This window comes from Ammospiza caudacuta, chromosome Z, assembly GCF_027887145.1.
Source record: "Ammospiza caudacuta isolate bAmmCau1 chromosome Z, bAmmCau1.pri, whole genome shotgun sequence".
In the NCBI taxonomy this organism is placed as follows: domain Eukaryota; kingdom Metazoa; phylum Chordata; class Aves; order Passeriformes; family Passerellidae; genus Ammospiza; species Ammospiza caudacuta.
This window is the reverse complement of record NC_080632.1, coordinates 76,179,491-76,199,061: the sequence shown is the minus strand read 5'-3', so window position 1 is coordinate 76,199,061 and position 19,571 is coordinate 76,179,491. Positions and strand designations below refer to the sequence as shown.

At 38.1% G+C, this 19,571-nt stretch overlaps 1 protein-coding gene across 2 annotated transcripts in view; it reads right to left on the bottom strand.

Annotated features, from left to right (window-relative positions):
* Window positions 1–1,864: 1,864 nt before the first annotated feature.
* LMBRD2 (LMBR1 domain containing 2) overlaps window positions 1,865–19,571 on the bottom strand; it is a 32,544-nt gene continuing 14,837 nt past the window's right edge. The window contains exons 10-18 of one of the 2 annotated variants that reach the window (XM_058823657.1): window positions 19,387–19,568; window positions 18,489–18,622; window positions 18,175–18,280; window positions 17,361–17,458; window positions 15,479–15,582; window positions 13,535–13,581; window positions 11,663–11,765; window positions 10,346–10,475; window positions 1,865–7,853 (exon numbers count right to left, since the gene is read on the bottom strand). In XM_058823657.1, the coding sequence (XP_058679640.1) occupies window positions 7,793–7,853; window positions 10,346–10,475; window positions 11,663–11,765; window positions 13,535–13,581; window positions 15,479–15,582; window positions 17,361–17,458; window positions 18,175–18,280; window positions 18,489–18,622; window positions 19,387–19,568 (965 nt within the window). In that variant the 3' untranslated portion in view covers window positions 1,865–7,792. Of the gene's footprint in view, window positions 7,854–10,343; window positions 10,476–11,662; window positions 11,766–13,534; window positions 13,582–15,478; window positions 15,583–17,360; window positions 17,459–18,174; window positions 18,281–18,488; window positions 18,623–19,386; window positions 19,569–19,571 lie in introns of those variants that run through there. The other variant, XR_009275940.1, reaches the window with a different exon arrangement.

Here is a 19,571-nt window from a genome sequence, read left to right as displayed (position 1 = left end):
CTGTGGATGATTTAACTATAAGCATTCACTTAGATTGCAAAGGCTTAGCAGGTTTTCACAGACATGCCTAGGCACTGGCTCAGTTACAGCACAACATCTTGCCAAGCAACTCAAAACACACACTTTTAACTAGACATTTCTGTGGGAGGAACCTGAGAGCTTTTCTTGTGTTTGTGTGCAGCCCAGATTCATAAATCACTCCAATATCTGACCTCTGTTCATGAGCTGAATCTCTCTTTGCAGTCCAGGTCATACTGCCTGTGGAGGGAAATTGTCTTCTCTCTCAGCTGGGCCCTGACCAACTTTGGCTTTTTGATAAAGCTCTCAAAAAATCCCAAAGGCAATTGCACATAATGAGCCAGCGCAGAATAAGATGCGAAAGACAGGATGTTTACGGAGAGAAAGGGTAAAGATCTTTATCACAGCATGCAGAGCAGAAACCAGGATGAACAAGCACCATGGCACTCTGCAGGTGGAGCTGCAGAGGGAAGGGTAGTTAAATCAGAAGTCTGGTAATTTCACAGTCAGGCAGATGGTATTTCAGAAGATGTAAAATCCACTGAACACTCAATGTAGTTCCATTAGCAACTGCTAACAACAAAACACCAGAATTTATATTCTTCTCTGAGAAAATAAAGATCTGACAACAAATAACTGAAAGTTTGTATTGAATAAGGACAATACCCATTAACTGAATTGCATAGACGGTAGACTGGTAGATTTAAGAGTAGTAACTTATCACTCTAAGTTCTGGAGGAAGAATGTGGCTGGTTAACTACCTGGAAAATGATTCACTTCCCTATTCAAACCACCTCTAAAAAAATATATACACAGATCACTCACAGAATCACAGAATAGTTTGTTTTGGAAGAACGTAAAGGTCATGTAGTTGCAACCTCACTGCTATGAATGTGAACACCTTCAGCTAGATCAGGTGCTCAGAGCACCCTCCAGCCTGATCTTGAAAGTTACAAGGGATGGGACATCCACCACCTCTCAGGGCAACTTGTGCCACTATCTCACCACTCACATTGTTAAATTCTTCTTTATATTTTACTTTAATCCACCCTCTTTCAGTTTAAAACCATTATCCCTTATAGGCTCTATCCTAGTTGTAAACCCCCCAGAAGTATTGAAAGGCTGCAGTGAGATCTCCCTGAAGCCTCCTCCTCTCCAGGCTGAACAAACTCAACACAGCCTTATGTCACAGAGGAGGTGCTTCAGCTCCCTGACTGTCTTTGCATCTCTCCTTTGTACTTGCTCCAACAGATCCATGGCCCTCTCATGCTGGGGACCACAGAGCTGGATGCAGCAGTGGTGGGTCTCACCAGAGCAGAGCCGAAGGGCAGAATCACCTCCCCCAACTTACAGACATAGTAAAATATTTAAATTTTAAAAAATTCTCTTCTTTCTTTACCTTTTTTTTTTTCTTTTCTGTAGGGAAGATAAAAGCAAAACACATGTAAGAATGAGAAAGATGGGATGGAGTCAATTCCTTTGCTGTGTCCATCTCCTCACAGCTGCAGTGGATCAGTCTCTTGCCTTCATTGTCCCCAGGGGCCTGGATGAACTAGAAGGAATTGTCCTAGTATGAGTTCTCACAAAAGAAGAAGAGATGTACAGACCCTACCTTTCATCCCACCTAATGCCCCACAGTGCCAAGTTAGTCCCAGAAGCACACAGTGTTCTCAGAGGTTTCCCTGACAACACGTATGCAGTACTCTTCTTGATTTCCTTTCTTAATCTGCCTTCAAGAAGATTCAAAGTGATAACCAAAACAAGGTTGGATTAGCTTCTAAAGTATGAATATACTTTTAATAAAAGAAAACTTCCACATGGAAAAAATAAATAGATCAAGTTTCTCTAAATGACTACTTTCAAAAACACCTCAGAGAAGTATGAATATCTAAAATACACCAGGGAAAATGTATTGCAGAAATTATTTATTTCATGCCAATTTAAGCATTTGATTATATATATTGTAACACACATTTCAAAAATATAATCCAGTAACAACAGTAATTCAGAACACTACAGAGAAAAATGTTTAACTCCGTGAATTTCAAAACAAGGTATTTATGCATACATACTTGTATCATAAGGCAAAAGAAGATAGTCTATCCATAAGCAGCACTCCTACAGCCTATCTTGATATACACTGGAGAATGGAGGCCTATGACTAAACCTATACTTACAAATGAATTCCCTTATCTTCCAGATGCCTCTACAGAAACACAATGTATTTCTATTGGAAATAATTATTTTCTACAGTGACAGCGAAAGTATCACTCTGAAACTACTAGTTCACAGGAATATGTCAAATATAACAACATCATCCTGAGGAAATAAGTGAAGCTGCATACTAAAACACACACATGCACACAAAAGCATGCTGAGGACTTCATTCCAATGCATTCTAAGAGAAACAAAGAATAAAGCTGATTGGGCTTATGATATGACCCAAACAGAGGGTATCGAATACAATGCAAAAAAATCAACAACAGCAATTAATGTATTTAAAAGGGATCAAATTCAACGTGCCTTTCTTTTTTTGGCTAGGAATGCTAAATTTCTGTTAACATAATCAAATGGTGTAGGAGTGTCTCAGCTTCAGATTAGACTACTTAATTAGAGGCACAGCTAGTGTTAGGTGGACTGCCATGAAGCAGTACATATTCCTGCAGAGCCTATTAGGGAAAAGGAATGTAAAAGTTTCAGAAAGTTTACAAGATTCACAACTAAGCTGCTCTGAAAAAAGTAACAATTTTTTGAATTTCAAAGAAAAATTAAAAAGCTAGGACACGCTATATCCCCTTAGTAATGTTATTGTTAATAATTAAGATGCACCTATATCTCTATAATGAACCAGTGAGATTTTTTTAAGAAGCTTCATAAAAAGTTTTCCTTCATAAAGTGTTCTCTATCTGGTATTATGAATGCCCCTCAGATTTCAAGTAATTAAAGCAATAATGAAAACTGAAACTAAATATAGTATTTTTCACATAGTATTTACAGTATTCCAAGACAAATTTAATAAAATACAAATTATCATAATTATAGAAAACCATAGTAATAACTTTTAATACTTCCTATGTAAAAATCATTGTTCATGTTATATTTTACAATAGCACGAAAAAATATTGAAAAGACAGCAGCTTTCTACCATTCCTGTTAACACTGTTAATGACTGCTTTACAAGTGCTTGATTGCAAAATAAAGTCAGATTACATACCATGATTTTTCCAGTAGTGTAATTTATAGAAGCATAAAGTTTCTTTTTTTCTTAACACTTTACTGTAGTTAAATAAGAAGCGATGTCGTCCTTTGCCCAAAGCAAACTATCACTATAAGCACAGATTAGAAGTTACATTATCTTTTACCTTCTCTCATAAATACACTGCCTCACTTCACAGCTGAGAGATGCACTCCTCCTTAGCTCAGTAGGGCACATATTTCCCAATAAATGTATCAAAATATGTATTAAGAAAAGGAGAACTACAAATCTAGTAGGAGTAATAAGTTTGACTACAGCTTTTTGCCTATCCATACTTTTTAAGAATTCCAACACTGAATAGGTACTGTTTTCACACTGCTTTTTGAAGCTCATTGTGACTTGCACACATTTTTTTCACTCATTTAAATCTTTGACAGGAAGACATTCAAATATTTGTACTTAACTTGGGTGGGATTTTTGGTGTTTTGGGGCTTTTTTTGGTGTTCACTGATAGAGAGAAAACTGCAGAAATGATGGCAAGAAGTATACACTAACTGCTCAGCAATTCAGGAAGTGAAACAATAAAGATATATAAAATTTACATTCTTTAGCAGCAAATAAATATGACTCTATAAATACACTGACTGAAAAATACGTTAACACTCAGTTTCCAACAGCACAGTTTGCAAGGGAATTGTATTTAAATCACCTAATCTGTAGCATCAGAAGTGATGCAGGAACACTGTTAGTCTAGAATACAGTCACTGCTTAAACACATCAAAGCTAGTTTTAACTTCATTTAGCTGTAGGGCTACTAGGACTGGAGCTGTAGCAGGAAAGAACCCATCAAGATTTGCCACAATCTGTCTGAGAAGCACCATGGAATCCCAGAACAGTTTGGGTTGCAAGGGATCTGTAAAGGCCACCTAGTCCAGCCCTCCTGGTTAACCAGCACATCTTCAACTAGAACTGGGTGCTCTGAACCGTGTCCAGCCTGGGCTTGAACATTTCCAGGGACAGGGCATCCACAGCTCTCTGGAGAGGGGTAAATCCTTAGGGACACAGCCCCCAGCCAAGTTCTGCACTATTTGTACTAGCAGTAACCAAACTTGTTTGAAACTAGCTCAAGTGAACAGAAAATAATATTCTTCTATAGTTGTACATGACTATTTCTTTATTGAAAGTATTCCAGATTCAGTCATATGAACCCATAGTGAGTTTTCAAAACATACTTTAAATTAGGCAATAAATTGCATGTAATTAGAGCCTGGATAACTCCTGGTCAGCAATACATACAATGGAGGAAACCTGACTTCACTTATCAACTCCCTGTCTAACCATCCAGAGAGGATGTGACACCAGGCATTTCCAAGCACAATACAGAGAATTCTTTACAGCTTTTCAGAGCTCAAAAAGCAGCCACTGGTTCTCCCTTACTGCACTGCAATGTCAAAAACGTTCAGCGCGGAATGTCTATGCTAGAATCTGAAATCCCACTGCCATTAATTTATACAGTCAACTCTTCAAATTACTGTATTCCAATGAAATCTGCACTAGGGACTAGTTACCTGTTTTATATAAAACCTTGACCATGTTTCCTCTGAAAATTCTGTTTGCAGCCATTTCACTGAGAGGGGAAAAAACAGGCCCCAAGAAGGCTCAATCCCATTATCTGGTCACCAGGGAGGAGGTAAAGTTATTTCACAGATTTTCAGAAAACAGAAGCTCCTTGTAATAGCTTTTCTACTGGCTCTGATGAGATCCCTTTGAAGTGACATCTCAAGAGTTATATAAAGAGTTTGAATTTTATTTCTGCCACAGGTTTTCATAAATAAACTACTGATATAAATTTTTAAAACAGAAATATAGAGTCTAAGAACAGTCATATGGATGAGTGCCCAAGAACGTATACAACGCCTTTCATATAAGGATGAATTCAAGATAGTACTACTAAGTAGTTCAAAAATAAATTAAATAGGTGTTACCATAGAATTCCTAAAGAAATATCTGAATAAAGAGAGACTCATCTTCGCAACTTCCAGTCCCTGATAAGATTCAAGCCTAAGACTTGGAACAAGCTTTTACAAACACAAAGTACTCAAACTAAAAAGTGACCTCATATGAGTGGTCTGGAAATTGTATGAGCTTGAATGCCTGTGGGCATGGCTGACATTCACTGTATTCGCCTAAGAACAAAACTGACAATTATTGTATGTCTGCTAATTTATTAATATAATTATTTCTATACAAATAAAGATTTTTTTTCTCCTTCATAGTAACAATTCAGTGTTTCAAAACAGGCAGATCAATGTATTACAAATACCACTACTGTTACAACACATATACTAAAATCACAGGAGGTAGAGTTAGATCCCCATTAACAATTATTTGAGAAAACACAGACTATTGTTAAAAATTACTAGAATATGTCATTCATGAAAACTTACTTTTCAGAATAATTCATTCCTAGCTGCTTTAAGGATGTGTTTTTTAAGCATGATAAAGAATGTATGATAAAAACATGTTCTCTTTTAGTTTTCAACACAATTTTGCAAAAAGCATATAAGAAAGCTCCCAAGTGGCAAAGATTTCCGACAAAAACCAAAATGCTTTAAATTATTCAAATTTTCAAAGTTATCACAAATTTGACCACATCTTTTACCTTATGATTATATTTGAAAATTCATACAACTAACTATGGTTTAAAAATCTGCCTACACTAATGAAATTAATGTGAAGCTTTTTTACACTGTTAATAATTGGCATTTTTGAATGGCAAAGTATTATTCTTTTTGTGACAACCTACTGCAAAATACAGGCACCTTAAAAACTGATACATATAATGCAACCAGGGTATTTAGAATATAAAAAGTGTTTACCATTACCTAGTCATGCTATGTATTTCCCTTCTTTTAAAGAAATAGTCTAGAGTTTGAAGCCGTGCCTGAGGTGCGTGCAAATTATCATGTTTCAGTATTTAATTCCATCTTTATAGTATATTTCTTTTACAGTTACAAAAACACTAGTGCCATGATTTTGAATCATTACATCTGTAAAGATCTTAAGCAGACATTGTATCTTCAATAATGTATTCCTGCTATTGCACATACGCTCATATGACAGTGACACTCAGGTCCATATTCAATTTCAACTATTTACACATGCTAAAATCATGTATCTGCTTATAATGTTGGAAAAGAAAAAATACAGCCTTTTCTGACCACCACACATCGCTCCAAAATTTATACCAAAAAGTTTCATGGAATCACAGAGTACCAGGATGGAAGGAACCTAAAGGGCTATCTGGGGACACTAAGCTGTGCGGTGCAGTTGATAGTGGAGGGAAGGGAAGCCATCCAGAAGGACCTGGACAGGCTTGAGAGATGTGTCTGTACAAAGCAAGGGCAAGGTCTTATACCTGGGTCATTGCAATCTCAGGCACAGCTTACAGGCTGGGCATGAGCAGCCCCAGAGCAGCCGTGCCCAGAAGGGCTTGGGGGTGCTGTGGGTGAGAGGCTGCACATGGCCCAGCCATGGCACTCCCAGCCCAGAGAGCCAAACGTGTCCTGGGCTGCACCCAGAGCCCCGTGGGCAGCAGGGCAGGGAGGGGATTCTGCCCCTCTGCTCTGCTCTGCTGAGACCCACCTGGAGCCCTGCATCCAGCCCTGGGCTCCCAGCACAGGAACCACAGGGACCTGCTGGAGCCAGCACAGAGGGGGCCACCAGGTTGGTGAGAGGACTGGAGCACCTCCCTCAGTGAAGATCAGCTGAAAAAGTTGGGGCTTTTCAGCCTGGTGAAGAGAATGTTGTGTGGAGACCTCACAGGAAAAACCCTCCAGCGTCTGAAGGTGCCTAAAGGGAAGCTGGAGAGAGACTCTATATCAGGAAGTGTAGTGACAGGACAAGGGGAAATGGCTGAACATTTGAAGAAGACAGATTTAGATTAGATATGTAAAGAAACTCTTTACTGTACGGGTGGTGAGGCACTGGCACAGGTTGCCACACAGAACTTGCGGATGTCCCATCCTTGGGTGTGTTCAAGGCCAGGCTGGATGGAGGGCTGAGCAGCACTAGAAGGTGTCCCTGCCATGGCAGAGGGGCTTAGAAATTAGATGATCTTTAAGGTTCCTTCCAACCCAAACCATTCTGTGACTAACTTTCTCAGCAAAAGCATAGCTGATATAACTGCACTTTGGATACATCAATATGCTCTCACAGCATTGGTTAAAATACAAAATAAAAAATTCCAGAAAATCTGTTCCCCAAACTTAGACTGTTACAGTTCAAGTTGAGCCCTAGGTATATTAGTGAGTTTATCATCTATTAACTTTAAATAGTTTTCTCCTTTTGGTCATGACACAAAAGCCCACACTGATGCACAACAGTATCTACAACAGCAGAACATATTCCTATCACTAGAGGTGAAGTTATCATACACGTGCATTCCCAAAAGAGTTGTTCCTTCATGTTTTTTTTTAAAGAGTCTTTGACGGTTCAGTGACATATTGCAAATGCAGTATTTTCCAAGCAATGAGTAGGAGCTAGATTTCCACTGAATTTTCTTTAGCTTTCATGAGCTTAGACATCATCAAATATTTTGCTTCGAGACATTGACAGATATCTTCCACCAGGCTGGTACCTGCAGAATGAATTTTAGAAGTGAAAAAGTGTCACAGGAAATAGAAAAATAAAGACCCTCTAAAGATCATCTAACTCTCACTGCAATCTTTCTCCTTGACTCTAGTGGATGATGAATTTGATGTTCTACTGAATTAGTATCCATAAGAATTTGAAAGACAGTCATTAAATTAAACCTCATGTGACCAAGAGAAACAGTTATATGAATACTGGGAGTCTTAAAGAACTGTTTCCTAAAACAAAGGAAAGAAGTTTGATGTTTTGGTTGAACAGGACCTTTTTAAAAATCCCAACTACACCAACAACTTAACAAATCAACAGAAACCCGAAACGCAATAAATCCAAACAAACAAGGGCACCCATAAAGTAGCTGCAGGTGCTTAACAGTACATCTCATGGGGTATTCTTAGAAGAAGAATATCAAAGATAACGCCTGCATCAAACAAATGCCTGCATGCTTATTGGTAAAAGAGAAATTTCACAAATTGTTGATCAAACATATTTTTAGAAACACTTTAAAAGCACAAAGTCCAACACAGGCACAACGAAGCTACTTGCTGTAGTATCTAGTAAAATATGAATGAACACAAAGCCAGAACCTGGTATCCTAACTGCCCTTACAGTCCAAAAGTGTTCTATTTACTGCAGGAGCTCTAGTTTTGAAAACTAATGTTACATAAGCTACTTCTACATTAACTGAAATTCCATATGCAATTACTCTTGACTTATTACCTCCATGAAATGAAATGAAGGTTACTAGGCAAAGCCCAACTAAGCTTTGAAGCTCCTGATTTTCTTTTTAAAGAAGAAGTTTAGAAGTTTAGAATGTCTGTACTTTGCAAAGCATATATAGATTCCTGGAGACTTCTGACACTGTGCTTGAAAAGTATTTGCTCCAGAATAATTACATATGCATACTCCTGTTTATAGTAGACAATCCCTTTGACACTGCATGGAAGCCAACTGCTGACAGAAATTCTAGGGTAGCTCCTCTTTAAACTCGTGTGTTTAGAAACCCCCAAGTGCTCAAATGTGGTGACACGAGACTAAACCAGTTGTCTGAATCAACCTGTGAAACCTGGCAGTGCAATTTCACAGCATTCTTTACATGTTTCTGAGCTGGCATTTGTTATTGACATTACAGATAGAAGTCCACTGAAACAGTGACTTTCTGTGACTCTTTGTGATGGGGTAAAATAGTTTTAGCTGAAAACCAACAAATTATAAGTTTTTATATGTGAATTTTGTATTATTTGTCATTTCTACACTATATCCACCCCCCACCCAAAAAAATCACCCATACAATGTATTGCTTGTTTCTTAAATGAAGCAGAGCTTAGCAGTTACATAAGGTACTCTGAGGCAATTTGGTGTTGCAGTCACAACCAGAGAATCACAAAATTCTCTACTACAGACAGAGCCACACAGTGCAGTCTGGTACTCTCTGTTCAGGAAGTTCAGATTTCAATTTACTTTAGTAGCTCCAAGATCTGATACCCAGCTGTATTCCTGCAGCGGATCCTGTAACATTCAGTTTTATTTCCTGCAGCCTTTTCATAATGGATTTTTTACTAGGAAATCAAGTGAGCTTTCTCCAGCTGAGCTTTGTAGGAAATCAGGGAAAACCTTACACTGCACCTCTGTCTCTTGAGGCATACACCTAGACCTGGCAGCTCAGTGTGCAGCTGCAGGCTGTGCCCTGGATGTCAGGAAATGGGAGCCCCAGGCAAGGTGCCAAGAACAACTAACAAAGGGCACAGGGACCTTTGGCCCAGCCAGTGGACTGGACACTCTGAGACTGTGCTGGAGCCAAGGGTTCAGCTGGAAGAGCCTGGAACACGGTGCACATGGGCTGTGAGGGTGTAAAAGCTCCGGGATTCTTTTGTTTGGGGTTCCTTCCTAGAGGCACCAATTCAAGCTGTTATGCTGTCACTGCACCATGATTAAAGGAACCAGGTATCTGGGACTCTGCTATGGGAAACCTATGGTTGAGCTGGAAAGGGAAAATTTTCTGACTGTGAGAGTGGGGTGAGTAGGGAGGGAAAGGGGGACTTGGTCCACCTGGTCCTTGGGTCACTGGAGCTGCCTGTGGTGAAGGGGCTTCAGTCCCAGCAGTGAAAGTCTGGGGTGGCACAATTTTGATCCCCTGCACCATGAATGGCCACAGATAGTCACACCAGGAATGTTTCCTCAACATGCACGTAATTCACTAGTTTTACATGCAGTGGTTTTCAAGTTATTCCATATATAACATTATATCCAGCTCAAATCTTATTCTGATGTTTCTAAAAACCTGGAACACCTTCAGGTTTTAATGGGTTTTAAAATTATTTCCTAATTATAGGGGAAAAGGAAGAAAGGAAAAAAGTTAGATGAAATTACAAACTTCGTTTACAAAACTGTTATTATGAAACATTTAATACAGCTGTCATAGGTCAGAAAATGGAAGACAACAGAAACTTTTAACTGGAAATTACAGAGAACATTCCTCACCTTCCTGAGTCCGATTCAAGGGGGTCATCATTAACAGAGTCTGCATTAAAATCCAAAGGTTCTGCATCCTGGAGGAGTTCTATTCTATCTCTTTCAGTTCTACCATTTGAACGGGTATACTTTGATAGTGCTGAATAAGTAAAAGGAGTGAAAGACACTTATTTGCTTTGTAAACAGCCTGAAGGGGTATGAAGACATTAAATCTAAAAAACCACTAAGAATAACAAAGCAATCTCATCCAAAGCAAAAGCACAATGATTTGGAGTAGATTTAATTTTAAATCAAACTTGCTCAAACTTGTAGTATTTCCATTTAGTATCTGCACAGAAATGCAACTACAACTTTTGCCCCTCCAGTAGGTTGAGATCTATCTTGCAAAGAATCATGGAAAATAAGAACCTACTGGCAGGCATTACTTTTAAATCATCCATTCATCCTCCCAGCTTCATGCTTTAACTAAGCTGTTCAGACTGGTTTTTTGTTTGCTTTTGTTTATTTTTTAAAAAATCAATCTCATGTGTTGTTTTGCAGTTCATTCTGTGACCTTCACTAGGTCAGTACCTATGTCTTGTTTTAAGGCTGGAATGCTACATGACAACATGATGAACATTTGAATGCAATTTCAGTTACTCTACCACTAAAAATCTGGATTTGTAACTTTGTACAGAGGAGAGGGAAATCTATCAGTATTTTCTTAAAAGCATATTCAAAGCTTCCCTCCTCCTCCTCCCCTTTTTCCTCCTTTTCCTTCAGTTTCATTTGACTTGTTGTTAGCTTACAAGAGTACAAAAATTACAGAAAAAAAAAATTCACATTCTGACAAACTTTTTTGGAAGTTTAAAGCATCCACAAAAAAAAGTATTTTGCTAATACACATTATTAAATGAATGTATGAACTTATGTGGTGTCACATTTGTTGGTCATCTGATTGCTCCATTATTCCAGTCTGAGACAGCTCATTTGCAAGCAGAAGAGGTGAATTTTAAGATTTACAACACCCAACTTCAAGTGCATCATGAAGTTTCATTGTCGACAAGTGCTAGCCTAATGGCAATCATTATATATCCCATAAGATCAAGTAATTGGTCTGAAGAATAGTAAGAACCTCCGATCCCAACTTTGGAGATGGAAAGAAATACAGTACTCTTTTGAGTGCCTTAAATGGCAAGGTGACACTGAGCCACAAAAGTGAACATTATCGGCACAGCATCTAAGACAAAAAGCAGAATATTTGAAACTACTTTCACAGCCAGTGTTGAGAAGAAAATGTACTGAAACAAAACAAAACATACTTCCCCTCCAACCCACAAAGCTTACGTCTATTGGCATTGGTCTCTGAGAAGCTAGCTTCTTTCTGATCTGTGTGGACAGCTCTGCTTCTGGTGGAATCCTCTCTATTTCCATACCGCTCCTTCCATTCCTGGAAAAAAGATCACCAAGAAAAATCTAAGTTGGGAGGGAAAAAGCAACAGAGTAACTAACAGTTCAGTATCTTAATACAGGAAGAATTTTTGTTTCATTTTAACTCAAAATGTGTTCCTTCAATAAACAAGTTATCATAATTGTTCTTAAGAAAAAGAAAATTTCTTTCTATAAAAGAAATTGCATCTCGAATTTGCTCTCAAAGTTCAGTTAACTGCTCTAAGTTACGGTGGGAACTGCTGCTTTTATTGATCACTACTTCCATCTAGTGGCAGAATGGAAAAATAACGAGATGCACATAGCACAGAAGAATTCATAGCTTAGTGTAAGGTCATTTCACTGTATATTAAATGTATCATACATTTGCTGTTTTGCTTCCCAACAAGTTCAAGTTTTAAAACTACAAGCTGGAGGGAAAGGATCTGTCCTAGGGTGACATTATGATGCTTGTATCCCCAGTCGTCTGCTCTGTTTATGCTGGATATTATATTCTATGCCTTCAAGACTGGTTCTGAGAGTGAAGGTGTGAAGTGAAAAAGAAGCATGGAGTTTGTTATCAGGGACTGCACTCACTCCTCCAGATTGGATGGATCAGAACAGAGCCCTCCATTGGTTTTTAGTTAGTTTAGCTAGCTGAGGCAGAGAAGATTTCCCTGGACTGGTTTTCTTTCCTTTTCCTTGGAACTGTTCGAGCCTGCTCTGGACTGGGACCTGGGGAGCACCAAGAGCTTGCACTTTGTGGCCACTGGGGCCTGCTGTGGGCAGCAGCCTTTGCCAGTGCCAGAGGGATTGGTAACAGAGTGACCACCCACAGGAGAGGCTTTCTGAATTTGTCATCTCTTCAGAGCGGTGAAAGTGTTTTGACACCTGGTATTGTTCATATTGTGCTGGGGAGTGCTTTGCCTGTTAAATGAACAGGTTCTTTCCGCTTCTCTCTGAGGAAATGTTTCCTGATCCAGTCGGGGAAGAGGCCGTGTGGGTTTGCTTGCAGGGGGGGCCCTTTTGGAGGTTTTCTCCCAAATTTGCCCTAAACCAGGACAGGATCAAAAGAAAGGTCTATGCAGCACTGGCTGTCATTGGGGATTAAACTATACCTGATCTTGGAAAACCAAGAGATTTTATTCCCAGTATTGTCTGGCAGGCACCCTTTCTCTCATCTACCTTTTATTGTGACTTTCTATACTAGATTTTGTTACAAACTAGTGAAAAACTAAAGCTTCACAAATCTTTCAATACAATATGCACAGAAAACATTATTTGAATCAAACATTCTGTTTGTTATTCAGCAGAAACTATTAATTCTGTCTTAAGTGTAATTTCCTCCTCTGGCAAAAAACAAAATAGAACCTGTGCCTATGACTTTCCAATGAGCACACAAAACAATAAATTTGGGAGGAGTCTACATTTCAGTATGACAACTCTGCAACTCCAGTAATTTCAAGCAAAGCAGTATCAGTCTAAGATACTGGCAATATGCCATTTTAGATTACTCTGTATCCTAGTAATCAGGACCCTTTTTAATGCTTGTTGTACCTATTGGCGTACACCACAGCACACTGAGTAACAATGGTGTCCAAGTAGTGTTATTAAAATTGTCCTCTAACCTATAAATAACCTAGTCAAGACTATTCATCAAGATTAAACTGATTCCATCAATTATTTGGGACTCTTTTTTTTGTGAAATAGGCAATTCTGAATTAAATATCCATGATAAATCCTATCAGATATTGCAGTGTAATGTTATAACTAGCCAAACAAATCTCATACCCTTCTTCTGTTTTCACCTTCTTCCTGCCTCTGTCGTTTCCTTTTCTCTAAAAATAAAAAAAAAAGAAACTTTATCTGAGCTCCATATATGGAAAATCATTAGCATTTTTTAAAAATAAACAATAAAAATATGAAGTTAACTAATGAAGATTCTTATTGAAATACATGTCTTTTACAATTAAACAAAACCAAAAAGCAGCTTGTCTATCATTATGGGATTTCCCATCAGAATTATTTTGTCATGATGGTATCTTGGATCACAGCATAACATTTGGATATCAGCGAGCAAAGAACAAAAAAAAAGTCAAACAAACCCTTAGAAATAACTGGGATAGTAAGATATTAAGAAAAAGAAATTAAGAAAAAACTTCAGCATTTTTGAATCAAGATATACAACATTACAATATCAATGTCATCATTACCTTTTATTTAAGGGAATGAAACTTTGGTCTTTTACCAAAAAAACCCATACTACTACTCTAAGTAAACCCAGGTTTTTAATCAACTGTTGGAATAAAGGAATTCCATAATATAACATTGTCTCCAGAAATTTTAATTTCTAAACATTTACTCAAAAATTACAATGGCTTCTTGCAACTTGTAAGAAATACTTTCAATAAAAAAAATGCAAAATTAAAAGCTTTCCATACCAGCAGATAATTCCAGTTCTACACAAAAAAACATGCCTTCTCTAGTCAAACACAGCTAGTTGACATAATAAAAAAGACTGAAGAGACGACTGAATTTGTGCAGCTCAATCAACACACAAAAAAAAGATTAGTTTGTTGATGATAAAGACAGTGTAAATGTTAATCATCCTTTATGACAGATTACACAAGCACCTGCTAAGGTATTATTTTTCAGTAACACACTGTAACATATTTATAAATATCTAAAATTCAGATACTGGATGAGTAAAACTGGTACTTCATTTAAGATGTCAATGAAGTCCATCAGTGGACTTTACATAGTGACCAGAGTGCTCTAAGTTTATTGCAGTTTGTGCTGTGGCCTTCCTCAGTACAGCTTTCAAAATACTGACTGACAGTATGCTTAAAGTCCCCAGAATCCAAGGGGATACGATCTGTGACCTGCTACACTGCATGGACAGACACTGATCTGTGGGGCCAGATGGGATCGACCGAGAAGGACAGAGGCAGCTGGTCAAAATGCTCACAAACCACTTTCCTTTCAATTTTCAATTGGGTCACAACAATCCACACAATGCTAAAGGCCTCAGCCAGGGCAGTTGGAAAGCAGCCTTTTGGAAAAGGACTTGGGAGTGCTGGCTGAGAGTGGCTGAACATGAGCCAGGATGTGCCCAGGTGGCCAGGAAAGCCAAAGGCACCTGGCCAGGATCAGCAATGGTGTGGCCAGCAGGAGCAGGGCAGTGACTGCCCCTCTGTGCTGAGTACTGGAGAGGTCACATTTCAAATCCTGTGTCCAGCTCTGGGCCTGGGTCCAGTTCTGAGTCCAGAGAAGGGCAATGGAGCTGGGAAAGGGTCTGAAGCACAATTGTGATGAGGAGCAGCTGAAGGAGGTGGGGGTGTTGAGCCTGGAAAAGAGCAGGCTCAGAGGAGTCCTTATCACTTAACAACTCCCTGACAAGAGGGTGTAGTGAGGTAGGGGTTGGTCTTCTAAGTAATAAACAACAAGACAAGAGGGAATGGCCTGAAGTTGTGCTACGAAGTTTGGGTATTAGGAAAAAATTCTTCACTGAAAGGGTTGTCAGACATTGGAATAGGCTGCTCAGGGAAGTCTGGAGTCACCATCCCTGAGGATATTTAAAAGATGTGCAGGTGTGGCATTTGCAGACATGGTTCAGTGGTGAACCTGTAAGTGCTGGAATAAGGGTTGGACTCTATCTTAGAGGTCTTTTCTAGCCTTGATGATTCTATAGTAGTATGATTTTACGGACAGACTGTGACAGAAGACCTAATTTACCTCTTCTGATTAGCTCTTTTCCTTCATCAATCAAATCCGAGGTCATTTCGCTATCACCCATGAACTGCTGGAACCCCAAAAGATTCAAACAACGAGTTCCTAAACTGGTAAAAGAAGAAGCAATTTCCTTTGTTAATTTACAATTAGTAATTTAGATACATTACAGAACAAAATGTAAAACAAACTATTCAGAACTGTATGAACAATCCAAGCAAAAAGGAAAAACAAAGAAGAAAAGATGGACTATTACACCAGCTGAGAAAACAGAAAATTCCGAACTCAGAACAATAAGTGGCGATCCAGAACAGTAGGGTGACCTAGGTGACCCAGAACAGTAACACATTCCTAAATACAACTGGAAGTGATAGAATAATCCTACTCAAACAGAGATTAAAATGCGTATAATCTGAGAGTAGTGCAAATGACACTTGCTTTAAATGTGTCTAACATGAGACGTTTGCTTTAAATGTTCTAAGATATAACAGAATTTGTTCCTATGTCATCAACTCTTCTTTGTCAGAAGACAATTACCATAAAAATTCTCCGTATTCTGATTTCTCCGTTGTTGAAACAGTAACAACAAGGAAATCCACTTTCACCTCAGGGTTTCACTCAGGAGAATGTGAACTGCATACTTTTAAGCTCTAGGGATGCTGGCTGCCCATTTGGATAGCCATTGGCAGCAGTCAGGTAGAAAGCTTGCTCCACCTTTTTTAAGCCAATCCTGGAACTACATAGCATGAAATCGCTTTCATCTTTTCAACTTCACACCAGAAAACACAACTGCTGTTTTTGTACTGTTTTCCTTCCCCCAAACTGGAGTATTGATATATTTTTTCCTGATACTACCTTAACTTTAAGACTGCTGGATTAAGCAAAGGAGAATCATCTTTCCTCAACAGATTTTAATTCAATCTTAGTTTTTGCATGCATCTTTATTAGCAGAGGTCATTAAAGCAACCCTCTCTCCTCTAATTTTTATTCTTCCTTTTCATTTTGTCATTCAAGGCGCAGGATGATCATCATGGACAAGAGGTCAAATTTCTCTTTTCTTGTAATTTGCTTTCCTGTTTGTTGTTTGTTTTGTTTTGTTTGTTTTTTTAGCTCCACCACTTTTGTCACTTAACTTCAAGTTAAAAGGGAAAACTCACAACTAGATACTTGTTACTTACTATCTATGGATACACATAAAATGATATCCGAGGCATTTCACTACATTGTACTTGACTAAAAAACACAGAGATTGCTTCTGACTGAATGGTAATGCAGAATTGAAGATACTAACATAAATCTGTATTTCAACAAGATCAGACTAAAAGTATCTCATCCCTTACAGTGATCAAAAGCAGACATTTTGAAATTATAAAGCAAGAATATAATGATGTTTTCTGCAGTTACCTTCCAGCCTCCAACAAACTGTGCTTTAGGGAAACAAGATCAAATTACTTAATCCAGCATGTGTTACCAGAAGTTTAGTAACACATCAGAAACTTGATATCAATCTTTAGAAAGTTCAATACCTAAAAATGTTGCTAGTGGTCCTTAATTTCTTAGAAAACTTTGCTGAAAACAGCTTTCTCATTATAATTTTAATCTCAAAAGCACAACCAAATGTCCCCAGGCTCCAATGTTTGAACAGATCACCCCTTAAGATCTAGGAATGAAGTTTAAATTAACTCAGTTACAAGTTAATACAATCTGTATTTTTAAAATGTATACATTTCCCCTATATAAACAGCAATCTATGGATTTAGGTTTTACATTTTTATTAGAATGACACAACAACTGCTGGAAAAGGAGTACTGAATCTCTTCCTGAAACAGATGAAACTAGTTTTATTAATGTAAAGAAGCACAGAGGATCTATTTTGCAAATCACTTACCTGAAGTACGTAGCAATACAGAGAATGACAACAAGCATTGGGTAGTAGATATAGAATCCATCTGCAATGAAGGACAGCACTCTCATGGATCCCATTATCTAGGAAACAAACATTCCCAAGAACAAGCTCTAATTAGCTATACTCTACACAAACCCATGAAGATTGTGCCTTCTCACAAATACATGATCCTTTACAGTAACTGAAACATAAGCAATATTATCAATATTATCAATATCATCAGGTCTGCTTGAGAATAAACAGATGTAATGGCCACCTCCAGCACTCTGAGATTTCTAAAATGCTAGATTTTGTAGTCTCACCCACTGTAGAACAAGGGCAAATCTGGTGGATTGTTTTCATTTGCTGCAAAAAAGTCTCCAGTTTTTCACACAAAAAATCTAGTTACTAACAACAAAGACATGAGATATAATTTGCCACACAAAACCAAGGTATTCAATAAAACCGAATTCACTAATTTTCAGTAGGAAGTTAGGATTGGTCCTGATCTATAGGGATTGCCTACATGCTAAAGCCACTGAAAGCTAAAACTTACAGAAATTGGTATTAGGAAATGAAGAACACCCTGAACTCTAAAGTACAATACTTTACTTTCTTAAGATAAAGCGGGGGGGGAAGCTATTGATCACTTCTAGAAATCATTACCAAACTCCTCACCTATAACCAATTATTTTTTACCACGTTGGAAAGACTGAAAACATTTGAATATCTGTATTTTACAATAAGATATATTTAAAAATACTGCGTCTATTCTCCAAACCATATTGAAAGCTCAAACCCCTCTTTTCTTACTTACAGATGTATAAGCAGTTGGCTGAGTGTTTTTGTGAGAGATTGTTGCATCCATATGGGTCAAGCCCAGAAAGTTCAAGCACAATGGTGGAGTAAGACGGCAAAATAACCTGCACAAATGCAAGAGGCAACAGCATTTAAAAGCGTTTCTTAGATAGCCTACAAAGTCATGACTGGATCTATCATGGAACAACAGTGTAGAGCTCATTAGGAATTATACCCATAAATTACAAATTAAAGAATGTAAATGGAAGTTTTATGGACATTTTCAATTCAGTATTTGATAGAACACCTGTAAAACATATACCAAATACTCACATGCCACTGAAAAGGAGACTGTATGCATCTGTCTGATGATGTGAAGCTAAGTAGTAATAGTTAAATACACGGATCCTGAAGACAGTAGAGTAAACACAGATACTTAAGAAAAATATGGTAAGAAAACAGGCCATCTAGGGGGAAAAAAAAGGTGTTGTTAAGTTGCTTAAATGTAGAATTCTATTAAAGGTCTATCACATGCAGAGACCATCTCCAGCCTTTACTTTTCATTTTGAGATGTGAGAACACCACCATCTCTGAGAAGAGTTTTGGGAGTTTTTCAGAGCAATTTAAACTGGAAATTATAACATTTTACACATAAGCTAACACAGCTGACACTAGAAACATTCTACTACTTCTTGTTAATGTAAATAAATTGCTGTAATTGCCTCAATAATTACCATGCCTGATCTGGCATTTATTCCCACTAAAAAAGGCATAAACCAAGTGTTTTCAAATCAGCCTTTGCTAAGTATATAAGAATTTTTCAGCTCGGCATTTTACTGATAAATTTGTGCACACATACGCTAGCCACACCTTTGACAGGATTCTTGGTCATTTGCAAATCCCTGTTTAGGAACTGAGGTCACACACATGACTGTTTAGACAGAAAGTCTAATTCACACCTATGTTCCAACCTACTGTTTCAGAAATTACTCGTGTATGATATTCAGGCCAGCTATATTCAGGCCTGCCTTCACCAGGTATTTCTGAGTTTTAACAAGTGGCAAAAGGCAGACTTCCTCCACACAAAGAAAGTTCAGTACCATACATTTAGAGACCTTCTGAAAGTTGACAGATTATTTAGAGATTTATTTAAAAATCTATTTTATCTACTGCTGTTATCATAACCATTGATCTGAAAGTATTTTTTTCCAAGTGACCATCTCCAACCTACCTCTATGTATATATAATTATATGTCTTTTCTGCCAGCTGTATGAAAACCGCAAATAGCGACAGAACTGGTTTTGTGCTGAAGAATGTGCACTCTGACCACACAACAATTACAGAGAACGTGGCCAGCACAACTGCAAGCACTCTGTAAAACCATGGTCGGAGAAGGCACTCCCAGTACCACTCTG